Source organism: Penicillium crustosum, assembly GCF_028827405.1.
Source record: "Penicillium crustosum strain IBT 35664 chromosome Unknown utg000005l_segment0_segment0, whole genome shotgun sequence".
NCBI classification, from domain to species: Eukaryota; Fungi; Ascomycota; class Eurotiomycetes; order Eurotiales; family Aspergillaceae; genus Penicillium; species Penicillium crustosum.
This window is the reverse complement of record NW_026623126.1, coordinates 829,974-856,673: the sequence shown is the minus strand read 5'-3', so window position 1 is coordinate 856,673 and position 26,700 is coordinate 829,974. Positions and strand designations below refer to the sequence as shown.

At 48.9% G+C, this 26,700-nt stretch overlaps 10 protein-coding genes across 10 annotated transcripts; 6 read left to right on the top strand and 4 right to left on the bottom strand.

The window, feature by feature from the left end:
* Positions 1-215: 215 nt before the first annotated feature.
* N7487_011009 (uncharacterized protein) lies at positions 216-1,359 on the top strand (the record flags this gene model as incomplete). The annotated part of the gene is given in 2 exon segments (XM_056878739.1): positions 216-307; positions 327-1,359. 2 exon segments carry the CDS (start codon positions 216-218, stop codon positions 1,357-1,359), a joined length of 1,125 nt encoding a protein of 374 aa, XP_056724058.1.
* A 4,974-nt stretch (positions 1,360-6,333) lies between these two features.
* Positions 6,334-10,071, top strand: N7487_011008 (uncharacterized protein; the record flags this gene model as incomplete). Its single annotated transcript, XM_056878738.1, has 1 exon — positions 6,334-10,071. The coding sequence occupies one exon, from the start codon at positions 6,334-6,336 to the stop codon at positions 10,069-10,071; it is 3,738 nt and encodes a 1,245-aa protein (XP_056724057.1).
* Positions 10,072-10,711: 640 nt separating this feature from the next.
* On the top strand, positions 10,712-11,636 carry N7487_011007 (p24 family protein; the record flags this gene model as incomplete). Its single annotated transcript, XM_056878737.1, has 4 exons — positions 10,712-10,924; positions 11,034-11,160; positions 11,255-11,555; positions 11,618-11,636. The coding sequence occupies 4 exons, from the start codon at positions 10,712-10,714 to the stop codon at positions 11,634-11,636; spliced, it is 660 nt and encodes a 219-aa protein (XP_056724056.1).
* A 700-nt stretch (positions 11,637-12,336) lies between these two features.
* On the top strand, positions 12,337-13,329 carry N7487_011006 (succinate dehydrogenase assembly factor 2; the record flags this gene model as incomplete). Its single annotated transcript, XM_056878736.1, has 2 exons — positions 12,337-12,784; positions 12,896-13,329. 2 exons carry the CDS (start codon positions 12,337-12,339, stop codon positions 13,327-13,329), a joined length of 882 nt encoding a protein of 293 aa, XP_056724055.1.
* Positions 13,330-13,666: 337 nt separating this feature from the next.
* cpcB (40S ribosomal protein RACK1) lies at positions 13,667-15,487 on the top strand. The gene is made up of 4 exons (XM_056878735.1): positions 13,667-13,857; positions 13,933-14,059; positions 14,205-14,522; positions 14,776-15,487. The coding sequence occupies exons 1-4, from the start codon at positions 13,778-13,780 to the stop codon at positions 15,199-15,201; spliced, it is 951 nt and encodes a 316-aa protein (XP_056724054.1). The 5' UTR covers positions 13,667-13,777; the 3' UTR covers positions 15,202-15,487.
* A 236-nt stretch (positions 15,488-15,723) lies between these two features.
* On the bottom strand, positions 15,724-17,181 carry N7487_011004 (TPR domain protein; the record flags this gene model as incomplete). The annotated part of the gene is made up of 1 exon (XM_056878734.1): positions 15,724-17,181. One exon carries the CDS (start codon positions 17,179-17,181, stop codon positions 15,724-15,726), a length of 1,458 nt encoding a protein of 485 aa, XP_056724053.1.
* A 338-nt stretch (positions 17,182-17,519) lies between these two features.
* On the top strand, positions 17,520-18,780 carry N7487_011003 (SOS response-associated peptidase; the record flags this gene model as incomplete). The annotated part of the gene is made up of 2 exons (XM_056878733.1): positions 17,520-18,066; positions 18,140-18,780. The coding sequence occupies 2 exons, from the start codon at positions 17,520-17,522 to the stop codon at positions 18,778-18,780; spliced, it is 1,188 nt and encodes a 395-aa protein (XP_056724052.1).
* A 367-nt stretch (positions 18,781-19,147) lies between these two features.
* Positions 19,148-20,056, bottom strand: N7487_011002 (uncharacterized protein; the record flags this gene model as incomplete). Its single annotated transcript, XM_056878732.1, has 5 exons — positions 19,148-19,211; positions 19,275-19,305; positions 19,357-19,436; positions 19,504-19,907; positions 19,961-20,056. The coding sequence occupies 5 exons, from the start codon at positions 20,054-20,056 to the stop codon at positions 19,148-19,150; spliced, it is 675 nt and encodes a 224-aa protein (XP_056724051.1).
* A 610-nt stretch (positions 20,057-20,666) lies between these two features.
* N7487_011001 (uncharacterized protein) lies at positions 20,667-21,026 on the bottom strand (the record flags this gene model as incomplete). The annotated part of the gene is made up of 1 exon (XM_056878731.1): positions 20,667-21,026. The coding sequence occupies one exon, from the start codon at positions 21,024-21,026 to the stop codon at positions 20,667-20,669; it is 360 nt and encodes a 119-aa protein (XP_056724050.1).
* Positions 21,027-22,601: 1,575 nt separating this feature from the next.
* On the bottom strand, positions 22,602-25,043 carry N7487_011000 (uncharacterized protein; the record flags this gene model as incomplete). The annotated part of the gene is made up of 1 exon (XM_056878730.1): positions 22,602-25,043. One exon carries the CDS (start codon positions 25,041-25,043, stop codon positions 22,602-22,604), a length of 2,442 nt encoding a protein of 813 aa, XP_056724049.1.
* Between the last annotated feature and the right edge of the window lie 1,657 nt (positions 25,044-26,700).

The following is a 26,700-nucleotide window of genomic DNA, read 5'->3' as shown; positions in this document are numbered from 1 at the left end:
CTATGCACTTTTCACCGTGCTTTGCAGGCTTTCGATGCCCTTGCTATTCTCTTGATTCACTTTCGACTCACTGATCGCATATTTTCCAACTCCATTCTTCCACAAGCCCTATCTCTCCTGCCTAGTAGTGCTCAGCTACGAGCCCAGAGCCTTCTACGTCTCGATATTTTAGGCAGTCCGACAAATCATACAAACTAAACCGTCCCACCGCCAGCATGGACAAACCAATCACTCAGCAAATGAGCACCTCAACCCTCCATCGGGGCTCATGGAGCTCTGTCTCGTCAACCTTCTCCAACCTCGAAATGTCTTTTTCCCCACGACAGCTGCTATGGCTCAGATGAAGTTTCGGTGACATCGAACGGTTACACCCCAGCTCAGTCAGGTGCATCGACTTCCACCACCAAACCGACTTTGCGTCCTTTCTTGAAATCGATCCTTAAAAACTCAACCATTACCTTTGACTCTGATGAAGAGTCCGATTCGGAATCTGGTTATAGCTCGGATGGAATTGATTCTGAGTATGACGCACTCTCCGATGAATCTGACGAAGACGACGGTGATGATTCGGACTTCTCCGTATGGGATGAAGCAAATGGGGAAGTTCCTGAGACGCATGAGGATCACACAGAGTCATTTGACGATGCCTTCATCTCCTTTGAGGAGAATTCTGTGCGCTTTGATCCTCAAGTGGAGTACATTGACAACGTGGAAGTATCGGATGACGAGGGTCCTGATCACCAAATGACCTGCCATGAAATGATGATGCTTGCTCGTGACTCCAAAGGTACCCAAACACTTCTGGATCAACTCGAAAAAATGGACATCGCCGAGTCCGACAAAAACGAAGATTGCCACCCAGAGTTTGTTCGCAAATCTACCAACCATCCAGAAGAGTTTTCGCGTGATGCCGTGGACTTGGACCGCAACCTCTTTGTTGCTTACATGAATGGAATGCACGGAATTGCCACCCCGAAGTACGAGACATACCTTCGAGTTCAGGTTGACCAAATTCGCTTGGGCAAGGACGCCGAATTCGTGGATCCAGAGGGTGCGCCTTCATTGTATCTCGACCTAGTCTCCAACCATGTCACTGGCACCTTCTGCAATCTCCTTGCTGAAGACGAGCTCAACGAGTTGATCAGACTCCGCGCAGAAGAGCAAACCAGCAACCAACCTAATTCCACCTTGTCGACGCTAGACTTGGATCACCGCCAAGCCCTCTTGAACAAGATCGAGAAATTCCTGCTGGACAGACTGGCGAGTGGCCGTGTTGACATTGGTCCTAATGAACTGAGCTTCTTCGCTGGCGGCATTGCGCACGACCTCGGAACCAAAACTTTGCCTGCACAGGTCTAAGATCCTGCCTGCACACTGGCAAACCAATACCACGACTTACGATTATGACAAAACGTTTTTTTTTTCTTTCGGATTCACCCACTATCTGGCGAGGGGCATACAATGGAACGGCTCTTTAGCCAGGAAAAGCTTTCAAATTTCTTACAAGCTGCTTTCGGAGTCGAATTTGACAGTGGTCATGTATTTTCCCGAACTAGCACTTGATATTCAAAAACAGTTTCAAAACTTCAGATGTTCCCATGATGTAGATGTAGCTTAGCCTGTTTGTCCTGCCATCGTCGTCTTGTATGACTCGGGCCTTGAGTGCCCGACGCATCACTCTACTTCGCCCCCTCTCCGCTCTAAGACACACTGCCCGAGTCTTAAACAAGGCGAGTACGGAAATATCAGGCCACCCTTCACCCTCAATAGCCCCCTAGAAGCATGATCCTCCGGATATCACATCAGCCCATGTAGCGACTGTTCAACCTCCCACAAACCATTCCCGGTTCTCCCAGGTTCTCAGCATCCGAGTCACATATATACCTGTAGGTACTTGTAAAAGTCCCCATTGTACTCCGGACTGGGTGTTTATATTGTAGATAGATACTCACAGTGCTATTACGGAGTATATAGTTATATATCGTATCACAACCGCTGGAACCCCCGGCCCCGAGCCGGATGTTTCAGAAATCCCTCCTAACCCCTGGCACAAGACTCAAATTTATACAAAGGTTATGCAGTTTATTTTTAACGCCTTCGTATACGCCTAAAAAGATATCTGAAAAGACCACCAAAAGACAAGATAAAGCCGGCTAAGTGGCTGACTATTCTTCCAAGTACGTATCTTGAACTGATGTACCTTTTGTATGGCACGCCCATATAAAAACGTACAAGGGATACAAAAGCCGAAACATTCATTTTCCTCAGCCTCGAAATGCACAATATGTACGGAGTAATATCAATGTGGCCAGATCGTTCTACGAGTAAGATTAATCCAAATAATTAATGTAGAGGTATAAGAAGCACGTCAAGAAAACGCTATAGATATTGTGGATTGTTTATTTTGTACATTTTGTATGATAACTCCAGACAAAAGGTCCAATTTATTGCTGAGTGAGAATTATCGTTGACTGAGGCGCACTAACACAGGGGTTATACCACGCCTTTCTCCTTCTAGAAATTGCCTGACACTTCTCTAACGTACTTGGCACGCCTCGCAAGCCCCTTCATCTGTCGTATCTTAGCTAGCAAAGGGCCCAGACACTAGTGGGCGTTTCGGCCCGGGGAATTTCTCGTTTATTTCCTTGCACGGAATGTATTTTTGGATGAGGGGTGCGCGGCTGGTGTGGTGGTGCTAGTACATACTGGTGATTGTACTCCGTGTACTCCGTACTCCGTACTTTGTAGGGTCTTGCGAAGAGACAGTGTGGATACCGCTCGATAGGGAAGGCTCAATAATAATAAGGTCGATTACTCTGTACTATACCATCCTATAGGATGCTTTCTTTTTTTTTTTTTTTCTTGTTCTCCGTTTCTTCATGGGGTGGGACTTCCTGCAGCGGGTAATTATCCACTTAGCTGCATTGAGCTCAGCGGGGATTATTGTCTGTAGTTTCATTTGAAGGGGCGAAAATGCAGCTGGGTGCTAGTTTGGTAGTTAGATGATAAGTGACATGAAATAATGGATTACGGAGTAGGTGGTGCCAAGCTCTACAGGTTACAGGTTCCATGCGCGGGGATTATGTAGTGCCATGACAGGCACGGAGTATATCATCTATCTTCATGCAATGAAGATCACCCCAGGGTTTCGGGGTTTGGCGTTTCGGGGTTTGGCATATGACGATATTAAATCCAGCAAAAGCAAAGAAATTCGTATGTGTGTGCTTTATACTCCGTATACTCCGTGCGCTTGGATCTATCCATGATGTACCTGTGCTTTTGGGGGGAATGTGACCGTTTAAGAGTGACATATCATATAAGCCTGACTCGCGCATACCGAAAGGTGAAGTATCGACTCGCCGTTTTTAATTAAATTTTCCCGTTGACCACAACGACGTAACGTATCATATAAAATGACTCGTGCATATCTAAAATTGAAGTGTCGACAGCCGTTTTTAATTAAATCTGTCGATCACAACGGCGTAGAGCACAGACAGCACGGGGAACAAGCTTGGAAAGGTAAAAGATACACTAAAGCATAGCATACGGAGTAGGGGGCTTTCGTTTAGGCTTTTAGAACGATGCGGTGAATATGACCTGGTCGAAACAGGCTTTTGAGTTCTTTTTTCTGTCATTTTTCTCGTCCTTGGTACCCAGTGTCGATCATTGACGATCACGACTTTCCTCATCCGGAAGATATTCTGCAGCATAGCGTGCGGGTTGACTATCGAGGAACCAATAATAAAACCCACGTACAGTAGTGCATACAATATATTCCGAACTCTGTACTATGTCATCCATGCTGCATGGTTCTCAAGCGTGAAGTGTCTCACGGAGAAATAGACAGATGAGGAAGAAATCGCGGAGATATTCGGCCAATCTATCAATCCGAATAATCAGTGCTCTGTCGATCATGGCAGCATCCTTGGCTTGATTGAAGTCCCCCCGTACACGCTAGACTGTGGAGCCCTGAAGGATTGTCATGAAGAGTTTTGACAGCTAGGGAACAGAGTGGAGCGTCTTTCTTCCCGTATGGGGTATATTGGCTCCAACGATGGAGTTCGGGGATGGGGTACGTACGTTGGTTCTAGGGACGGGGGTCGCTAGGGGAACTAAGTTTTTGTCTAATGGAATGGTGGTTCTGAAATGTAGTCATAGCCACACATGCTCTGATGCAATGGGGTTATTGGGGATCGGGCCATAGGGGGCAGCTTATTCGGGAAATCAGCACAGAATAGGGATGACCATATTTCAATGCTGGCTACAACGTTTAGTGTTTGGTCGTGTGATACGGGTGGCTCCTGCGTGAGATGGGGGTGAAACTGGTACTTGGACGAGGTCCTAGGATGTTGATGCTATACCTATTAAGCTGGTTCTAAGGCTGGGGGGGGGACAGCTCAGAGAATATGCATGAGGATGGGATCTGATATATCACTGGATCTATAGAGCAGCCCTGCAAGGTGCAATGACAATTTGTGCGCTGTGCGCTGTACGTTTCTGTATTGCTTTTTCCGGGATCTCTGAAGGAAGCTCAAGATATTCTTGCATGACTCGGGTCTTATTGTGATACTATTCATTGTGATCGTTAGTTACTGCTAGTGCGCGCTATGCACTGGAGCCGCTATGCACTGGAGCATCTGGCAATAGTCGCTCTAACCCTATTGTTCATTGCCACATGGGCCCACTTGGCCCGAAGTCCTGCCATCTCCGATATTGTATGCTCAGGTGGGTACGGAGTACTCCGTACACTCCGTACCTTTTTGTGCTTCGTATTATCCCGCCTTCAGATACAACATTACAACGTATAATGAGATGGCGTTCTCAGCTTCTGATTCGCTCATATAGGTAGGCTGGAGGACCCTAGGAGTTCCGCCCAAAAAAAAAAATGTTCTAGTGTGCTTCCACGGGTGGGAGGTCAGCAAAGGAATTAATTGGAGGATCCAGAGTTGATAAACAAATGGTTCAGATCAGGTACGGCCACCCGGACAGGTGCGCGTCACATCGGGGGCCACCCAGGTACCTAGGTAGATGCTGATTGGGGAAATTGATATAATTTGGGATATTTGTCTCAGATTCTAAAGTGTTCCAAGGTTTCAAATTGTGCAATATGTATACATAAAGTTTCTAGAAACTCGAAAATGGGGACCTAGCATGGCGTTTGTACGCCACAGGCTTATCCTCGTGTGCCCCTGGGACCTGTGGAACGGCTGAGGAACGTGTGGAAAAAGGATATTATGCGCTAAGAGATGCACTACCGATTGTGCCCCGTAACATTAGCGGGTCATAATTAAATGAGATATCTCGATATCAGATATCATAATTACAAATAATTCACGAAATACACCTGGGCACCTTGAAACCCCATTTACCCTGCACGCACCTGGGCGACCTTCTTTTTAAAAATAAATCGAGGCCAAAATCAATAATTGTACTGGAAAGGAATGGCGCTAACGCCTAACTAAGTCCCCCCCCGCCGCCCGAATCCATGGAACCTCATTCAATGATTGGTTGCCCACAACCAATCAGGCCTGAAACGAGGTGCGAGCGGGGTAATTTAGCGTGCCGATCGCTGGAACATTGTTCTTTTTTTTGTTTTTTTTTGGGGGCGCGATTGCGATCGGTTTCTTTACAAGGCTTCCAGGTTTTTCTTTCTGGTCCCAATAAGGGGGAAGACCGTCTTGAATAGCTCCTCAATAAGATATACATAGTACAGTAACTGCCTACGATCTACTCCGTGCTCCGTATCTCTATAGGTGAATAGGCTATGACATTTAAAATAAAGGAATAACCAAAATAAGCTACAGGGGTCTTTACAATGCAACCCCAAAAGAAAAGTGTAATCAGGTAAGGTTGTAAGATTTGTATACAATTGCAGCTGCTCCATAAATTATTCGGTAGTCGACCCCGAATGTTCCCAAGTATCCACTTGACTCGGATAGAATAATTACTCCTGACTCTCTCGCTCCTGGCCTTCACGGATAATTCTCTCTTATTCTTTTGCTTCTTTTTACTTTCCCTATGCCAATGCGGTATGAGCACTGATCGCATCTTTGATTAAAACGGGTAGGTTGGAAATCCACCCCTCCATCGTCACGGGGGCCGCCGGGGCGAGGTTGCGCATGCAGTCGTACAAGCCCCCAATTTCACCCAAGTCAGATTTCACCCGCAGAATCGTGTCAGACTGACGTTCCTGGGAGTACAGGATGATTTAGAAATTTCGATTCTACCCAGCGCCTTCCGTCCAAATCGAGGTCTGCGAAGGAACACAAAAAAAGAGGCAACCAAAGCTCTCGAGTCCTCGAGCCCTCGACCTAAATATACCCGGGGTACACAATGCAATCTACCAAAGCACCCGACTTCCTGGATACTGGGGCCGCGTCCCGTTCGCGCAGCCCCAGCGTCGTTTCTAGCGATTCGCAGTTTTCTCGAGTCAATCTCATGTCTCCACCGTCCGTGACGCCAGCCCCGGCGTTCATCTCGCCATCTGCAGCCTCAGAGATCATTTCTGCCGACCAGGAGTTCAACGCCGCCGATTTTGTCACTGAGGATGAAGAAACCGGCGCCGGCGCCACGGCGCTGGTGACCCCGGCTGCGTTATCACTGCTGAACGGATTCCTCGACAACCTCTTATTTAATATCCTCGCTTCGTCAAAGTCCACACAGCTCGCATGCATTCGACCTGCCATGGCCGATGTGTTGAAGCCTCGCTTGGCTAAGGAAGTTGTGGCATCAGCCGAGGAAGAGTTGAACGAGTATATGGGCGGAGCGGACGATGAGCAGACCGAATTCCGCGGCGGCCAGCAGCCCGGCGGCGATTTTGATCCGGTACGCTCATGGAAGTTAACCCGTCTACGATGCATGGTCTACACACGACTGGGTGACATGGAAGAGGATGACGAAGACGAGTTTATCGCACAGGATAGTCTTGGAGAAACCGATGGAGCACCACGCAGATTTACCAGTCATGTCGACAATATTACACCTGCAGCTTCTATTTTCCTTACCTCGATCATCGAATACATTGGCGAGCGTGCACTCGTCATTGCCGGCGAGACAGCGCGGTCTCGTTTGTCGGCACAGCTCAATAATGGTGGTGACGAGTTCAGTGGATCTGGAGGTGAACGAAAAAGAATCGACCGACTTGTGGTAGAAGATCTCGATATGGAGAAGTTGGCCCTGAATGCAACCTTGGGTCGCCTGTGGCGCACGTGGAGGCAGCGCAGACGCGGAACCACTCTTTCTCGAACACTATCTCGTGAATCATTCCGACCACGTGGATACTCCCTAGCAAACAGCCGAAAGAGCAGTATTGTGACAATCGAGGAACCAGTGACTCCCAAGGAGCCTCTCCCAGTAGCGATTCCCCCACCTTTCGATCCCGCCACTGTCCCCTTGCCTATGAGCGATTACGATGTTCAAGAGATCGAGGTCCCGGGCTACATTGGCGATCTAGATGGAGAGATACAGACCATGGAGGCCGTTGTTGCTCACAAGGTGCGACCGCGCAGTCTGATGGTATTTTCATCGCCCTCGCTTGTGCCAAAATCTCCAGGCTCAGCAAACAGCTCGCCCGTGAGTGCGTCCGCTATTGAACCTGGCAAATCAATCCGCCATGTTCGTACAAGGTCTCTACCTAATGGGCCACCCCCACCCGAGTCCTCCGAGGAGGAGCCAGAGTCGCCAACAGATCACCCATCACCTACAGCATCGGAGAAGAAGCAACTGGAGACTATGTACGAGGATGATGAATCCGCAGAGTATGTGGATGCAGCCGAAACTACCCCTGACATTGCTGTCACCCCAAAACACGAAGAGACCCCGTCATTCGAACCTGCAGCAGAAGCTTCCGAAAATACGAGAATGTCGATCTTGCATGAAGAAGAGGAGGCGCCTCCTGCAGTCGGCGAGACGATTGCATCCTTGCGCGCTACTGCACAAGATGAAGACGCTATGACTGATCAATCCAATAGTGCTCGCGTCTCCCTTGTATCCTTGGGTGATCGGGCGAATCAGAAAGACCCAGAAGTGCTTGAGGGTACTGGGTTGGGTGAAAAGCCTAAATTGACTTCGACGATACACCGACCAAAACGCCAATCCCCCAGGGATGCCAGTCTACTGAATGCAAGGTCGATCTCTGACAAGACTAGCGACTCTGAAATGCAAGCCGTTGCGGAGAGTCAGCCTTCAACGCAAGGGGTTGAGAACACGCCGGCTCCACCCGCACCCCCCATCGAGGCTATCACATCTTGTATCAATCATGATGCGACCGATAATCAGAATAACATGACCGTGGCCACCACCCCGTCGACGAGGCTATCGGAGGAATGCACCGAAACGGCAAAGTCATCAAAATATCTCCCTGCCGACATCCCTCGCCCAACTTCTGGTTCAGGTAATTCGCAGCAATCGAAACCCCGCCCCAGACCTGCTCCGTTGGAGGTCACAACCAGCAACCGATCCTCTTCCGCATCCGCCTCGGCAGTTGAACGAGCGGCTGTTCAGCGCGTGCCTCGGCCATCGATGTCTTCATCTATCATCAGTAAAACGCGTCGGTCTGGGAGCTTCGGTAGTGCTCGCGAGAATACGCGTCCAGTGACTGCCGGCTCCGCCACATCGCAGGTGTCCAACAAGTTGAAGGGTATAATGAGTCGACCACAGGGTGAATCTGGTTCGCCCCGCATGCGCAGCTCGTCGGAAACAAGTCGCGCATCCGGCGGGAGCGTAGACTCTGTAGACAACGAAATTGCCGATTTGGACAAGTTGATCAACAGTGATGAAACTATCCATTATACCCTCACTCCCCGAAGTGTGAGGGAAATGACCTTCCCTGACCTGCCCAACCGATCAGTTCCTCGATCAGAGACGGCAGGCGTCTCCGAACTGGCTGATTTCCTAAATACCACTGCACCACCAGGCGAAGATAAACACCGCCCTCACGCTTCGGTTTCCTCAAGGACAACCGGAGAGATGTCTCCAATGTCCCGCACCAAATCCATCGAGTCACCCAAGCACATCCCACTTACTACGCGCTTGACCAACATGTCATCAACTTCAAAGTCTAGCAAGATGGGGCAGGCGCGGGATGCGCGAATCGAGCCCTCGGATTCGACACGCGATTTTGCAGAATTCATGAGATCGACTGGCCCTGCTAGTGGGCCATCCGAGTCTAAGACCTCTCTCTCTGCCGAGAGCCCGCGGCCTGTTCGACCTCCATCAACTCTTTCCACTACCTCCCGTGGAAACCGACCCAAGCTTCAAGCTCGGTCTGCTGAGACGAGAGGATCTCAGACTTCGGACCTCATCGACTTCATCCGCGAGGGACCTCCTATGCCTGGAGGTGGTCACCGGATTCCTCATGCAGTTGCACCTTTCCGCAATACCATTGATTCGGATGACCTTCAGCTGGATAATACCACCAGGTCTTTCGTCAGCACCGGCAATGGATCTACGCCCAATAAATCCTTGACATCTCTTGGTTCGCGGTCCGGGTTGCTGGATTCAAACAGAAACAAGGCTACGGCATCGGGAAGTACCACGGACTTCGACGAGCCCCAGCCTGTTCGGAAGCAACGCCGTGCTCCAGATCCCTACGCCATCGACGACGATGACGATGACGCGCTTTTAGAAGAGCTTCTGGAACAGGAAGCAAACCCCAAGCCTAGACGCGAGGAGGAGAGCCTGATGGATTTCCTGCGCAACGCTCCTCCCCCTCCCCCCTCCGAACAACCCCCACAACCATTTGCAGTCAATACTCCTGCGTCAAATGGTATGGCCGGTGCATCGGGCATGAAGGCCCGCCTGCTCCGTACCTCTCAAAATCCCTTGCGCACACAAAACGCCCCCACCAAGGTCCAATCCAACTACTCTGCCAAGGTTGGCCAGGAGCGCAACAATGGCACCATGCCTTCTATCTCAAACCGCCAGACCGACACCGGTGATTTGGCGGATTTCCTCCGGAATACGGGGCCTCCTCCGGCCCCTATGCGGTCTTCACCAGCATCAATAGGATCTAAGTCGAAGGACAGTGGCTTCTCCCGTTTCTTCACGCGCCGAAAGAAGGTCGAGGCCTAATGGGCTGAAAGTATCCTGACGACATTCTCGACTAATGTCTTGCTTTGCTGAGCGTTCCAATTCATCTAACGATCTACATATCATGTCCATCGCTTTGGCTTTTCTTGTTTGTGCAACAGCACACTGCCATCTTTATCACTATTTTCCCTTACTTTGTTCACATAGAGTCATGTCCTCTTTTCCTTATTGTTTACTATGGCTACGACCAGGTGGCTTTTTCTTATTTTCTCTTGCGCTTTTATGCGCCACTCTACTGTCTACCTTTCTGTGTGGCACTGAACGATTAATACGGACTTCGGGGTTTTCTATTTTGTCTCTTTGTTGAGCTTTGATTGCTTTCGTGGATTTCGAGATACCATGCCAATACTTGGGCTATTTTAAATGCCCTGACATTCACAACCCATTTCATTCCTCTGTGAACACCATACATCCAATGCATCCAATACATAGTAAAAACCCTGCTTATATAAATACTAAACAATTAGACCTTAGCAATATTTGCTGTGTGAAGCAATAAACTGTCGAATTATAGATCTTAGCCCATAACACCGGAACAAAGTTAATCCCGCACTCCCCTTACCAGGTGTCATCAACAGCAGCAAGCATCCGTGTTTACAACCGCCAATTCAACGCCGCAACAATGGGCACCTCACCACTCACTCTGAGGGCCATCCTTGGCTTCCTCTTTGTTTTCGTTCAGCTTGCCAGTGCTCTAAAATTCGATCTCGTCGCCACCTCCGGCGGCGGCAAGAACGAGCGATGCATTCGCAACTTCGTCTCGAAGGACCAGCTCGTTGTTGTCACTGCCATCGTTGGTGGTACGAAGGGTGATGGCCAGAGGGTCAATATTCATGTATGTGGGAATATTCCTGGGTGTGAATGGGATTTCGTCCTGAGTCCACTGGGACTTGGATGCCAACCCGTTGAATTGTGAACCACGACTAATTCTTTTCTCCGTATAGATCAAGGATGCGATGGGCAATGACCACGGTCGTCCTAAGGACGTCGTCGGCGAGACGCGTCAAATTTTCACTTCCCCAGCGGACACGGCTTTCGACGTCTGCTTCGAGAACCTACTTGTCGGCCACAGTAAGTGGCAGTCCCCTCGAACAACACGAACAATACACCGGGGAAAAAGCTGGAGTTGAAGAGAGAAAGTCATACTAAAACGATACCACATCAGATACCATCCAGAACCCCTCCCGCCCCGTTGAGCTTGATGTCGACATTGGCGCCGACGCCCGCGACTGGAACAGCATCCAGTCGCAGGAGAAGCTCAAGCCCGTTGAGACAGACCTCCGCCGTATCGAAGAGATGGTTGCCGATATCGTTACTGAGATGGAGTACCTGCGTGCGCGTGAACAGCGTTTGCGTGATACCAATGAGAGCACCAATGAGCGTGTGAAGTGGTTCGCTTTCGGGACCATGGGTATGCTTATCGGGCTTGGTGCTTGGCAGGTTGTTTACCTGAGGGCTTACTTCAGGTATGTCGAATTGTGGTTGTGGTGGAAGCTGGAGTTGGTTACTGACTATTCGATTCTTGCAGATCTAAGCACCTTATTTAGATTTACTAGTCCATGGAATGGTTGCATCTTTGATGGTTCTTTTTTGGTTTTGCAGCGGTTGCATTGCAAATCCTTTTGCTCTAATGTCGAGTGGCATTCTGTTCAACAGTCATGATCTCAATGATATAAAATGTACACCATGCTTTCTGCAGCCTGGCGCTAATAATATTTTCCGTTTCTCGCATGTGATATCTTGAGGATGGTTGGTTAGCTATACTTTACAGGGCTTCTTTCCGACCAATGAGGTATTGCCCGAGTATTCGTGGATGGAATAATATCAACCCATGCTGGTAAAGTACTGTCTACATAGTAAACACCTTGTAGGTAGTCCTAGAGGAAGCTTTGCATGTTTTATCTTGGGTCAGTGTAAAGATCTAGGTCGGCATCTTGCAGAGGGATTCTGAGTTAACAACAGACGGGCCAAGACATCAAACAAAAGTGAGCCAATTTTCAGCCCCCAAAGGCCCCAAAAAACACATAGAACCTATGGAACTACGCTGTATTGAGAAGTGTGTAATCCACAGCCTCTCAGTGGAATGTTTAGTGTTGCAAACAGAACAAACACCGGGCATTACAGGAGCTTTTCGGTTCCCCGGGCTATTACACCGGATGATGTCAAAGCCGAGCATCAAACGCCAACTCTTCATCCCTAGAGGAAAGAAAGTCCCAACTCTCTCTCTATAGGGTACTGCACAGCAAGATGTCCGCCCCACGTATACTCCATCGCCTCGCGCGACCAGTGCCATCATCCCTAAGCACAATCACAAGACTAAACCGCCAATTCGGCGCGACAGCTCTACGCCTCAAAGATGGCGACGAAGCTGCCCCGGAGGTAAAGGCGCACCGCGCAAACCAGGCCAACAAGGCTCCAAACCAATTCATTCCAAACACAACCTCCACCATGACAAAGGACTTCCCCAGTGTTGGGCAGAAGCCGCCGCCACCGGAGATGTTGAACTCCGTCGACCCCAACTACAGACCATCTGATCCGTACCCCGGAAGGATTGAGCATTTCACTGGTGGTCGTCAGGATAATGGGGCGCAGAAGCCTGAGCTTGGCGTTGGTGAGATGGAGGGTATTACGTTTAAGGTTGAGCCTTTGAAGAGAGTTGGGGAGGAGCTTGCCACGAAGAGGGCACGCCTGCTATGTTCGTACCCGTTCCCATGCATGCTTGCACATAAGCCACGGTGTTAAATCCGAGGCTCTGGTGCATCAATCAATATACCAAGAACCATCCAAGCTAACCAACCCACCCTAGACCAGAGCCGCAAGCGCGGAATCCTGGAGTCAGACCTGCTCCTCTCGACCTTCGCGGATGTCTACCTGGGCAAGATGGACTACGACCAGCTCGTGGAGTACGACAGCTTCCTCGACGAGAACGACTGGGACATCTACTACTGGGCGACGCAGGATCCGCCAGAGGAGATCTCAGCCTCCGCTCCCAAGGAGGATACCATCACCGAGAACTGGAAGGAGACCGGTGCCAAGAGCGGTGAATGGGCGCAGACTATTGGCGCCTTCAGAGCGGCGTACCGGCCTGTTCCATCGCGCTGGCAGGGCTCTGAGGTTCTCACGCTACTCAGAGAGCATGTTCGCGATAAAAGTGCTACTGGCTTTGAAAAGGCCAAGAATAAGAAGACTGGCGGTGGTGGCTTGGGAAGAATGCCTGATGTTCAGGTGTTTAACTCGTAAGAGCCTTTGGAAGAGATCGAACTCGGGAAGCTTGTCGATTTCAAAACTGTACTATAGTTCGTCATAGTGGCCATATTGTCCATAGTAGAAGGCGTGTATTAAGAATGTTGTATATTTGATAGTACTGGGTTCAATGGGTGTAGATTTCACAGATTTGGATAGAAAGTAAAGTAATTGTTAATTTCGAATATAACAGAGAGAACATGAACGCAAATTGACATTCAATTCTTTAATCTCTACATCGTAGTCGAGGGAGCTCTGTATAGATGCAAGTCATGTGACCTATTCGCTTAGTATTAGGGCTCCACGGAACCACACAAGGAGAGCAGCGAAGCGGCTTAGGGCTTGAGCGGGCACGTCTGCCTCCCATCTCGATTTTACCTCACCCCCCAGAGTCAACGACAATCTCCGCCCATCCCTCTCTCTCCTTCATTGTCTCATTCCCATCATGGCTGAGCAGCTGGTTCTTCGCGGCACCCTTGAGGGCCACAATGGCTGGGTTACTTCCCTTGCCACCTCCCTGGAGAAGTAAGAACGACCTATCCCGATCGGAAGATGGAATTTTTGAAGGGACAAAATTCTGACTTGAATTCTTGATGATAGCCCCAACATGCTGCTGTCCGCATCCCGCGACAAGACCCTGATCATCTGGAACCTTACCCGTGATGAGCAGGCCTACGGTTACCCCAAGCGCAGCCTCGAGGGTCACTCGCACATCGTCTCTGACTGTGTACGTTTTTCTTCTCCCGAATGAACCACACCCACAAACCATTGGATGCGACAGATGGATTTGGATGGCGCATTTCGCAAAAAAAAAAAAAAATATGAAAAGATGGAATGGTTTTGGCTGACCGATGGTCTTGTCTGCGTTATAGGTGATCTCCTCCGATGGTGCCTACGCTCTGTCCGCCTCGTGGGATAAGTCTCTCCGTCTCTGGGAGCTCTCCACCGGTAACACCACCCGCACTTTCGTCGGCCACACCAACGATGTTCTGTCCGTCTCGTTCTCCGCCGACAACCGTCAGATCGTCTCCGGTTCCCGTGACCGCTCCATCAAGCTGTGGAACACCCTCGGTGACTGCAAGTTCACCATCACCGACAAGGGCCACACCGAGTGGGTTTCCTGCGTTCGCTTCAGCCCCAACCCCCAGAACCCCGTCATTGTCTCCGCTGGCTGGGACAAGCTCGTCAAGGTACGCTATCGATCCCGAATTTCCCTGCAGAATTTCCTCCCCGCCTTGCTTTGCCCGCGTGATGTTTGCATAAACGTATTTGCTACTTCAGAGCCCTTCGGGGCCATGAGACAATTTTTCACCCATTTTGCCTGATGGGCACAGCAACAATTTTTTGGTTTTTTATTGAACGAGAGAAGGATTGGAAAAATTTTTCCTTGACACTTGACATTCTTTATGAGGGTATCGACGCTAACATTTGATACGCGTCTAGGTTTGGGAGCTCGCTTCCTGCCGTCTCCAGACCGACCACATCGGTCACACCGGATACATCAACACCGTCACCATCTCCCCCGACGGATCCCTCTGCGCCTCCGGTGGCAAGGACGGTACCACCATGCTCTGGGACCTTAACGAGTCCAAGCACCTCTACTCCCTCTCCGCTGGCGATGAGATCCACGCTCTCGTCTTCTCCCCCAACCGCTACTGGCTGTGCGCTGCCACCAGCAGCTCCATCACCATCTTCGACCTCGAGAAGAAGAGCAAGGTTGATGAGCTCAAGCCTGAGTTCGTTGAGAAGGGCAAGAAGAGCCGTGACCCCGAGTGCATCAGCTTGGCCTGGTCCGCTGACGGCCAGACCCTGTTCGCCGGTTACACCGACAACAAGATCCGTGCCTGGGGTGTTATGTCGCGCGCATAGATTTGAGTTGTTGTATCGGAGCTTGAGGAGCCTCTTTTTGATCTATTGACAAGGGAATTGAAAAAAAGTTCAAAAGATATGGCCGGAAGAGCATTGGTTTGGGATGTATGAGCCACGAGCAATGAAGCACTTCTCGCCGGGACCAAGTCGTCCCCGGCTTGGAGGTTTTCTGACATGTCTTAGCCTACTTGATCCGCATGGAAACTGTATGGAATCTTGTACAAGACGTGTGATGTTCTAATACCAGTTAAGGCATCAAAATGTTTCCTATTTTTCTTATTGAAAATCTCTTGTAAAATCGTCGTACCCGTATGTCTTTCATGTTATATATTTGTCTTCATTCAACCTCCCTCGTGTAACCCTTGCGGGACAATGCTATAGTAACTATAGTAGCCGCCGGATGTACCTCTTCGAGCAGTGCCAAATGATATACAGGAATGTGTTGAGATTTCTATTTCCAACGTTGGTCATACATAATGTACATCAGGCTGAACAGAGAACAAGCCCTCACAGATCTACCCTTTAATTCTTTCCAAGCCTCTTCAAGGCCTCCTTGGCCATCATACTGCCTTCCTCGTATCCAATCCCATCAGCCAATGCCTTAGCCTCGGTATACCGCTGCTTAGCAACGGCCGGCTTCTTTTGTAGCTCAGCCAGCTCGCCCAGGTTATATGTTGCAACCACACAAGTAATGTCACACTCCTCGTCACGTATCGGGGGTTCAATGTGCGCCGCAACCTCAATCGCCTTCTCCGCCCACTTCTGGGCAGCCTCAACAGTCTGCTCCGCTGTAACAGGTTGTTGCGGTTGAGACTTGGCGGGCAGTTGAACCTGGCCAACCAGAGCGGTAGCGACATCGTTCAGTAGCACCACCTGTTTGCAAGATATGGAGGTTCCTTCAGCGGCGCGGATCAAATCCAACGCACGCATATACAGTGGCATGGCCAGCTCATACCGCTCCTTGGCGGTATATGTAGCGGCAAGCTCAGCCAACGCAGTCGCGATTTCAGTGAGGTTCAGCCATGCCTCGCCGTCTGAACCCTCGCCACTGCTAGAGCTACCAACAGGAAGCCCCAGCTTCTGACGACGGTGCATTTCCTTCAGACAGATCTCCACAGCAGCGACCTGCGCGACCTCGGCTTTCTTCTCGTCCTGTATATACTCACTGGAGTAGAGTTCGCCAAGCTTCATCGCAATGCCGACGACCTTCTTGAGCGCTTTATCTCGCTGACGAGCCTCGTACTGCGCCATTGCTTTCAGGTCCTCCTCGGTTTCTTTAATCGCCTCGGTGTCAACCTGGACATTGGCCGGGGTCTTCTGCACCTGCGCCTGCGCTTGCTTCACCTTCTCAGCCGCTGCAGCAGCGTTCCCTGCTGTGACTTCATCCACCCAGGCCAGAGTCTCGTTCTTTGTTCGCTCCAACACATCAATCGCCGGCTTCACAAGTCCAGCCTTCTCTAGCATCATAGCAACCTGCAGCTTGATTCCAAGTATCTCATCCGAGTATGGGTGTATGCCCATCTCAAGTGCTATATGCAGCGCCTCTCTGTATGCCTTCATCGCCTTGGCTGGGTTGAGATCGATCTCGGTGTAATAGACAGCCGTGCGGAGAGCGTCGGCCACCGGTGGTGGGAATTTGTGGTACTGTGGCCCGACCCGTGTCAATTCCACGTAGGAGATGTAGGCGAAAATGAAGGCTCCGCCGACAACGGAGAAGATTGCTAGAGGCATGAGAACCGGGTTCTTGCGCCAGATTCCTTTAGATGCTTCGCGGTATTTGCGGCCGATTTTCTGCATGATCGTGAGGTGCCGCGTACCGGAGATGTAAGGGCTTGCGAGTGGTTTGCCATTGTTGATTCGGGGTTGGAGTGTTGGTCGGGCGGTACTGTTGATGTATATTGAGCGGGCGAGACTCTTTGGTTGCTGTTGTAGAAGTTTTGCGGCATGCACGCTCGTGCGCCGTGATGCTGCGCGGAACATTGGGAGTGTGTGGGTGAGTATTTGATGAAGATTTGAAGTTTTAATTTAGATTGAGCGAGTGATTGTCTGAAACAACCTGGGGAATTGACGTAGATAATGGGGAGGGGAAGGGAGAGAGAGTATATGGTGAGTTGATGAGGAGCCCGCCCTCGGTTTTTAGGTGGTCCAAGCTCCGCTCCGCCATATGACGTCGCCCGCTGGAGTATGCACTCACTTTCTCACTCATTCTATCAGGAAAATGTACTGGTTTGATCCAGCATTGATTGTGGAGACCTGACTATTGAGTTGATATAGTGGTTTGCACTGATAATGTGTGGACGATACGCTTTGGGCGTGGTATGTCACGGCTCCTGTGTCTAGACTGTCCGCCGGCTGATGATCCCAAGCGCTTGGCGTACATCCGACAACGCATACAAGAGCAAGGTATGCAAGTGTATGAAGCACCAGACGACGATGAAGTCAGAGAGACATTCAACTTTGCGCCGGGCAACTTCGGTGCTGTCTATCGCGCCGAGATCACTGAAAAAGAGAGCTACAATGCTCAGCAAGATGCTGATAGTGAGCACCAACACCAAGATTCAGAAAAGGGAAAAGACAACACAGTTACCAAATACAAGCTCCAGAGTATGAAATGGGGTCTCATCCCATTCTGGACAAAGCGCCAGCCGGATTACGGATCCATGATGCGCACAATTAACTGTCGCGATGACTCGTTGATTGAAGATTCGGGGATGTGGACTACCATGAAGCGCCGAAAGAGGTGCATTGTTATCTGTCAGGGCTTTTACGAGTGGCTGAAGAAGGGGCCCGGGGGTAAAGAAAAGGTTCCGCACTTTGTCCGTCGCAAAGACGGGGAGCTGATGTGCTTCGCTGGGTTGTGGGACTGTGTTTCCTATGAGGGCATGTCTAGGCTTTTCTGATATAAGGCATTGATGAGGCTGACGATTACTTTGTACAGGTTCCGACGAAAAGCTCTACACGTACACGGTGATCACGACGTCTTCTAATTCCTACCTGAAATTCCTGCATGAACGTATGCCTGTCATACTGGACTCTGGGAGTGAGGCGATGAAGAAATGGCTGGATCCCAGCCAAAAGACCTGGTCGAAGGAGCTCCAGTCACTTCTCAAGCCATATGAGGGCGAACTGGAGTGCTATCCTGTTCCCAAGGAGGTCGGGAAAGTCGGAAATAATTCCCCGAACTTTATTGTTCCTGTCAACAGCAAGGAAAACAAGAGCAACATCGCAAACTTCTTCGCCAATACGAAAACAAAGGAGAATTTAGAGCTCTCGCCAAAGAAGGAGGCTGTGTCGCCGAAAGTGAAGATGGTTAAAGACGACGGCCGCCCTACTAAGGATTCGGAATGGAGCGAGGACAATGCCCCCAAACCGGTGCCAGCTGTTAAGAGGGAGCATAGTCCAGAAACTGCTAAACCTGTAGAGGAAAGCAAGAAGCAAAAGATCAATTCAGATCTAACGGGGATATCGCCGCAAAAGAAGAAGTTGCGTAGTGCTACCCATAATAGCCCTATGAAGAAATCCAGTGGGACAAAGGCAGCAGATGGATCCCAACGAATTACTAGTTTCTTCAAAAAGTGATGATACATGCAATGAAGCAAATGAAATTTACTCTTTCTATTTGGTCGGCTATACTTTTGACCGATATATATATATATATATTTATTCTCCAAAATAGTGATGAGAATACGTATGACCATTAGTAAGCGACACCTCTTATTTAATGAACTAAGTGAGAAGCAGGAGATCAAATTGACCTACAAGGTATGTTTAGTTGAGAACAGCCCAAGAGCAAAAAGATTGTGGTTAAAGGAGGACCGGGCAAAAAAGATTAAGAGGAAACAGGTCCGAATTAGAAAAAGAATTTTGAGCTTTGAGTGGACTGCTGGGTGTTGATACATATTTTACATTAGGATTCTGTGGGCGATGTGCCCCATTTTGGATTATATCACTTCTCAAGCTCTCGTAGCTTCTGAACCAACTTCTCTCTGAGGAAAGGACTCAATCCGAAACTATACGAATGGGTCAACATTAAATGCCAGTGTGACAGAGCACCAAAGAAAGGGAATACTTACATTCCATCCCGGGTCAGGATACGATAGGTACCTGCTAAGTATCAGCTTGGCCTGTTGGGTCTCATATAGTTGGAAAACATACCACTTGGCTGATAATTGCCATTGTCTCCAACGAACTGACCATTGGCATCCACCTCAAGGCTTCCGAACATATCCTCAGGCCTGAATGGTATTAGTATAACTTTCGTTTGAAATAAGATGTGCCTGTGAGACACAGATAAGCCCTTACCAAGCAATCCGCCCATAGTCAGGCGGCCGTCTGCCATCAGAGATATGAATCCAACCACCACGTCCACCCGAGCCTGCACCACCTTGACCACTAGCGCCACTGGCCGAGTCGGCTCCACGACGTCTTCCGCGCTGACCGGTTAATAACACGCCGCCTGAGTTCAGATTCGCTCCAGCCACGGACACCATGACCTGCGCTTGAGACTTTGCATCGGGATCTTCATGGGCATATTTTGAGCACACTTCTTGCACTATATCCAGGAATTTTGGGTTCTCTTTGAAGGTGTCTGTTGTTGGTGGCAGTTGAGTCGCGAGTCCGATAGCCAGGTCGGGGTTGACTGGCTCGGAGGGTAATAGTGACAAGACGTGGGTTCCACTGGCTGGCCCATCATTTGGGAACACATACTATTAAGAATTTAGCTTCAATGAGGACGCTGTAAGGTGCAACAGTCGCATACGATGTGCGGAGACCCTTCCAATGTTGATACACAACGGAATCGAGTCCATTTGGGAATAATCTGGGCCTGTCGGCCAAAGATTCTTGTTGCGAACATCAGAAGTAGATATAACAGGGTACTTGGCAGTAAATAATTGAGCAAGTAGCCTTGGATGTAGTAGGTTAGATATGATCAAATTCGAGAGAGCTGGGTCATAGCTCGATGGAAATGGCAGGCGGTTGCAAAGGCGGTGGAGATGCGTCGGAAGAAAAGTGGGCCTGTAGCTGATTGATGCCGTATTTATCAGGCAAGAAGTGCGGGCACGGGATTAACTTTTCCCGAGCCGTGATAATATCTATGGACCTCGGGATGGAGTATGTATATATTAGTCAGCATGTCCATAACCAGCCCTGGAGGAAATTGTCAGGTTTAAATACAATTCGAAGGTATTATATACAAGAAATAGTGTCGCAGCTATTGGCCACTGGGGGAAGAGGGATAAGAACAAGAATCCCTTGAATTCAATCTAGGAATAGCAGGGTATTCATATCCTGAATCTGACAAACAAGCGCTCAGTCTGCAAGCAAACAACGAGAGATGGGATCATCTCAACAAATAGTATGTGATTCTTCAATTATCAGCCCAGAGTTGCACGCTATATATGTAAGCTATCTACCTGGAAGTGGGAAGTCACAAGAAGGTATCGTCGATCCCGATTGTGGTTGGGTCATGGTCCTGCAAAGACACCGCGCAAAACACGTTTGGTCTGGGTCACCAGAGTCAGACGCTTCCTCCGATAACACATGAAATCATTGAAACTCTGCCTATTCTTCTCGCTATCCAATTGAGGTAGGTATTTGCGGCTTGTTTTGTGGCTGATGGTCAGTGGCACCTGGTGGAGCGACACATAAAAGTCAGGCAGCATGGTTAAGGTAGTCGAAAACGAAGTGCTGGCTGCCTGAACCTTGATGCGGAAGATATCAGATGATGGAATCAGGAAAGAGACAACTGGCAGTTGCGAATCTGCTCGAGATCGCAGCAGGATAAAGGCCACCAGACTCTGTTGATCTTCGCCTTTAAGGACCATTGTTTCAGCCATAATCGTCTCTAAATCGTTTTGAATTGCTGCCCAACGTGATACGTCGTGGATGTGGAGTTGTTCTTCAGGGATTTCGTGGTAATACTAACCCCGAAGCTCACTAGGTCAACCTCATAGAACTTGCGAAGGACCAGTTATCAGGCAGCTTTGACGAAACAGCAATTTCCTAGTGCGTTTGCCGTGAAGTCCCAGCTCAAGCTGCGCGTTTTCAAGACAGACAACCTCATGGCTATCAGGATGATTTCATTCCGCTACCTCGGGGAGAACAGGGAGGAAACGTGGTTCGAGCAATAAAATCTGCTTTCCCGTGTCACTTGACAACAAAATGTCTGCTAAAATTGCTGGGCATTTTTTTTGTTAAGAGGGAGATAATGGATATTCATGCAGGGTGCTCACATGTGGCGTCTTTTAGTTGAGCTGAGGAATGGGGAAAAAATCACACAAGGACTGTTCCAGCTCTCCATGGAGGTAGCATTCCCAAGGAGGATGAGTGACCTTATTTTGATATCTGGTGTTACAGTGGACAAATCTTTTTCAAACTCCTTGCAGCAAGTTCTTATGCAACATACGTACATATGGTTCATAACATCTCAGCGTGGTTGCGACTTTGAACATGGCTGACTGGAAACCTTATTAGGCATGCATGCCGAGCGCCGACACGTGGCTACTTGTAATGTGTCTTATTTGAAGCAGGGTTGTTTTGGTTACTATCACGGCTACTACCACAAAGAAATGTCAATAGCAGTTCAGTTAAGACCGTGCAAGTGCCACAGAATGCCTACCTTCTTCCTCTCTACTCCATACAAAGCACCTGGAAAGGATCATGGAAAGTCTCTTCATAACTGGGAATGGAATGTATGGTATCTAGCTAATATCATCCAATCACGGAAAAGTACCATGGCGCGAGTTTGTATTTTATGATGCATTTTCATAAGGTTACATCAATTTGGCTGTAGTAGTAATATACTTGGTAAATCTCATGCATATACAACAATAGCAACACTATAGTCATCCTCGTTAGTACATACCATTCTACCTGCACGCGCAAGGATCTCCAATACACCCATAATTGGGCAATAACTTACAAAGTACATGGGTCTGCCAAATTACACTCCTGGGTTTAGTACAAGCCCCATGCTGTTTCCAACTGTTTCATAGAGATGTAAAGACATGCAATAGAAAGGTGGTGGACATATATAAGTAGGTCTGATCTTGGAAACTGTCCCAGGGTCCACGGGCCCGGGGTGATCCCAAGGTTAATAACAAAGTTCGGCATCTCGGGATCTCCCGTCGTAGTTTCCGCCCCGGGGTTTTTTATCTTTTAACCAAAACAAACGTCCTTTAGTATTTGTGAGGAACTTTAGCCATGCTCGACGGTGCAACTCAGACGGTCAAGTAAATAATATTCACTCTCTAAGGGAGATACGAGTCTATATCTACATATAATGCAATGTGAATTGACTCAACCCATTTGGTGGGCGGCCAGAGGATCACTGTCTAGCGCTGAAAGTCTATCGGCAGCCCCACATCCAACAGTGCCTACACACAGGCTCCACGAATGATCTATTGTACGAGCCTCTCAGAGTGCTCGGTAGCCCCTGGTAACTCGACATTCCCATACTCCAGCAAAGCTCTGCGGGACAATCCTGAGGCTAGACGGCGTAGTCGGTCTCGGTGAAGTTTGCCCGAAGTTGTCGTTGGAATTCGATTGACATTCACAATGATATCTGGAACCATGAATGTAGGAAGCACTTCTTTAAGGACAGAAAGAACATTGGTTGCCTTTTCTCGACTCTCGATTGTCGAGGAAGCAAATATTTCTTCATTTTCGTTTTGCATATTGCGCTGCGGGGACTCCGTATAGATGAAGCCGACCAACATAGCGCCGTTATGGCCGATGTCATCTGATGGAATGATAACATCCACAACCACCCGAGTCGCCGTGGGATACTGTCGTGCGAGATGTCTTTCAACGTCCGTAAGGTCCATGCGCTGCCCTCGGATCTTTACTTCAGTTACATCCTTTCGGCGGATGTACTCAAGTGTCCCGTTGGGAGAGTAACGAACAAGGTCCCCTGTTTTCAAGCAGCGATAACCATGTGGTGCCATGGGTCGAATCTGCATAAGCCATAAAGGGGCCGGAATGTAATTTTGGGCCGTGCGAGCTGGATCATTGAAATAACCACGTCCTAGACTGGGACCTTCTAGCAGCAGTTCACCTACTCCGCCAGGTGGTACCAGATCTTCGACATTGTTGGTGTCTACAATCCAGCACTTCCATGTATGAGTCGGCACTCCAATCTCCCGGTAGTTTGAGTCTGGTTTAGTCAAATCGGCAAGCAAGGAGAATGCTGCAGTCTCCGCTAATCCATACATGCATTTCAATTGCACTCGTCCTTGCCACTTCTCCAGATCGAGAGGACTCAGCGCCTCTCCAGCTAGAACCACAACTTGGAGTGAGGGGACCTGGCTGGGATCCAGGAGACGGGATGCAGAAGGGGTCAGAGTGATGAAATTGGCGTTCAGCCTCTGAATGGGTTCCGCTGTATCGTTCCCTGGACCCAACTCTGGAGCTATACATAAACAAGCTCCATGGATCATGGTCCCAAGGTACTCAGCAACACAAGCGCCAAATGCATGGGAGCCAAATTGCAAGACTCGAGATGATGATGAAAGCATGAGTTGAGTTGCCGTAGGTTGCGTCCAGGCAGTGCATACCGCTGCATGGTCTATGACAACGAGTCTAGGATCCCCGCTGGACCCGGAGGTAAAAAGGCCATGGCATGCATTCGATGGTTGTATGTTAGCGAACTGAAAATCTGTATCTTTTCCCTCATCGTCATCCAACTGTGCGCCTCCGACCACTAGAACAGGCAAACCCAGTGATCTCGCGCGATCACTTTCAAGGCCCGATGTCAAAACAAGCGGGGCTTCGATCTTTGCGCATGTTTGTTTCACATACTCGTCCGCGAACGAGATGTCCATCAGAAGAAACGCGCCCCCTGCCTTCAAGATGCCGAGGATGGCTACTGAAATCCACACAGATCTCTCCATCAAAACAGGGACTATTTTGTCAGGCTGTACCACATTAAGCTTTGTGATCTGTGTTGCAAGATTGGAAGAGAACCGGTCAAGGTCATGGTAGGTCAAATGGCCATCCCAAGCAGCGACAGCTGGTTCCGATGGGCGAGATTGGCATTGTGCAACGATGAGATCATGCACACGGGTATGGACCAATGTGGGAGGTGGCTGGACTCCCCTCTCCATCAGGTCAGCCAAGCCCTGGGGACTGACAGACCGGAGATCGCCAACAAGAGTATGCCGAGAGCAACGAGTAAGAGCGGTCCGGAAAGAATGACCTAGCTGGTGCAACATCATGCGTGTGGTTTCAACACAGATTGCGGAAGGATCCAGCAGGGCCTCCACATCTACACCGTTTGTTCGGATCTCACAATTAATCACAAGAGGCACTTTGGGGGCTTCGATGCTTCGGAAGGCACCAGGATTCTTTGGTTGTCCCTGTCTGACGTTGAGTATGTTCATGAATTGACACCCTGCTGCTATGTCTCCACCGAAGTTCGATAATTCAAGGGTTGAGGCTACACCGAATGTAGATCGGTCCATGATCTTGGCTTCGGTGTTGTTAAGCGCGTCCACCGCTAATTGCTGAGGATCCACCAACAGCCGCAAAGGCAATACCGGAGTGTTGGAAAAATCATTGCTTTCTGATTCAAGTCCGAGACCGAAAACAACATCATCGTTCCCGGTGTACCGAGAGAGAACCAGGCCCCATGCTAAGGCCAACGCCGCCCCAGCCGAGACAGGATCAAGCTCGCCACATGCCAGATCAATATTTTCCGTGAGCATTTTGAGAGCCGATTGCTCGTATCGCGAAGAGACAATAGGGAATATCGTTGCAGAAAAGTCCTTGAATTCACGTCGCCAAAACTGTTCGCTCCGATCGAGGATATTCCGGGCTGGTGTATGGATTCTATCGACTTCCATAGTGAAAGCTGGGCGAGAAATAATCTAGCTTGTGTGGGTAACAGGATTAAATCGCGGGGAAGCTGATAAAATGACTTGGGGGTATTTCATCCGGATAGAATAAATGGTTAGGTGTTTGACCCTGCAAAGCTTTGGGAGCAAGCCTTAGCTTCAGGTTGGGCCAGATTCATCAGATGTTGATCTACAGGGTACATGCATTCCACAGGGCCACGAAGCAGCCTCCAGGGGTTGATCTTCTGTATGACAACATTCATGTATCTTCCTTGGAAGGTAACAGGTCCTGCATGCCTGGACAGAATCCTGGAAAATAACTTCCAAAAGGTGAAATAAACATAATAAAAATAAACTCAAATGAAATGAAATGAAATGAAAGTAAACTGGAATGGAAATAATCCGTACACTGAGATGAAAATAGACTGAAATCAAATCAAATGAAATGAAATGCAATAATATGATGTCTCATAATCAAAATGCAGCTCCAGGGCTCACGTTGGACATATCGTAGCTGACTAAACATATTATCTGACGTATCAACTTCACGTTTCCATATGATAGAATGACCCTGGGACAATCAATGTCTTGTATCATTGATGTCGACATTTTGGGCGATATCGAGTGTTTTTCTTTGGGCTACGCATGGCACCAATTAAGCCCCTTGTCTTGTACACAACATAAGGCGTGCTGGTATCGTGCTGGTATCGTGGTGTACTCAGTTGTTCAGTGGAATAATGTAAGAATATCTGTCTCCTTTGAAAGAGTGATGCTTGCCGTACCTGCCTAGGTGCCTAGGTAGCTCCCGAGGTCTATACTCAAATGTGAAATCCAAGGTCCAAGGTTTACTCCAACGGCCCGACCCGTGACGGCGACTACTGATATCTGGAACTGTCAAGTACTTTTCGTACATTCTATTTCCCATAGGTAGGAACCTTGGAGATAAACATGAGTATAATACGGAGTAGTCTAATCATAATCTATCAGGAACCAAGCCATAAACCTACTATGAATCTGATTCAATCACACATACTCCGTACATTAAGTCTGGTTGGATAACGGGGAACGCTCGTGAGGTTTACTTATGCTGTGCGTTACACAGCATAAATAATTTATTATTAATCATTTTCTCAGGGATAGAATTACCGAGGCTCGATTCTTACTGGTCATTGGTGATGGGAACGCATCCCTAGCAGCACGATTCAGGCAGCCTGCGATCTTTAGTTGCCCATACACTGACCTAAAAATGAGTGATGAGCCTATCAATTTCTAGATCGCCTGCTTATGTATCATGGCATAATGGATGTTAGTGGTCACCCTCGGCTAAGATGGGCTGCTTGATCAATATGTCTGCTATTTATCGGGAGAACCAATGATCCTGCTCCGTGCTTGTTGTTGATTCATAGGTAGGTAGCAATCAAAGTCAGGGCGTGAATGCAACCCTAACGTAGGCGCAATCAGTAAGGGGCTATACTTGACAGTACTTGGAATTATACTTTATACTCTTTCTGTACTACCCCCTTCTTCTTTTAGTTCCAAATATCTAAGCGTAGAGCTGGTCTTAAGTTATGTTTCCTCTAGTTTCGATCGTTCTACTCGTAAACTGAGAACGACATTCTAGGTTCGAGCGAGCGGGCTACATGATAATCTGAGTGTGAATCGACCC

Coding starts and splice junctions, on each gene's coding strand:
- cpcB (XM_056878735.1), top strand. CDS start 13,778: ATGGCTGAGCAGCTGGTTCTTCGCGGCACCCTTGAGGGCCACAATGGC. Junction 13,858..13,932: donor CTTGCCACCTCCCTGGAGAA/GTAAGAACGACC, acceptor TCTTGATGATAG/CCCCAACATGCTGCTGTCCG. Junction 14,060..14,204: donor CGCACATCGTCTCTGACTGT/GTACGTTTTTCT, acceptor TCTGCGTTATAG/GTGATCTCCTCCGATGGTGC.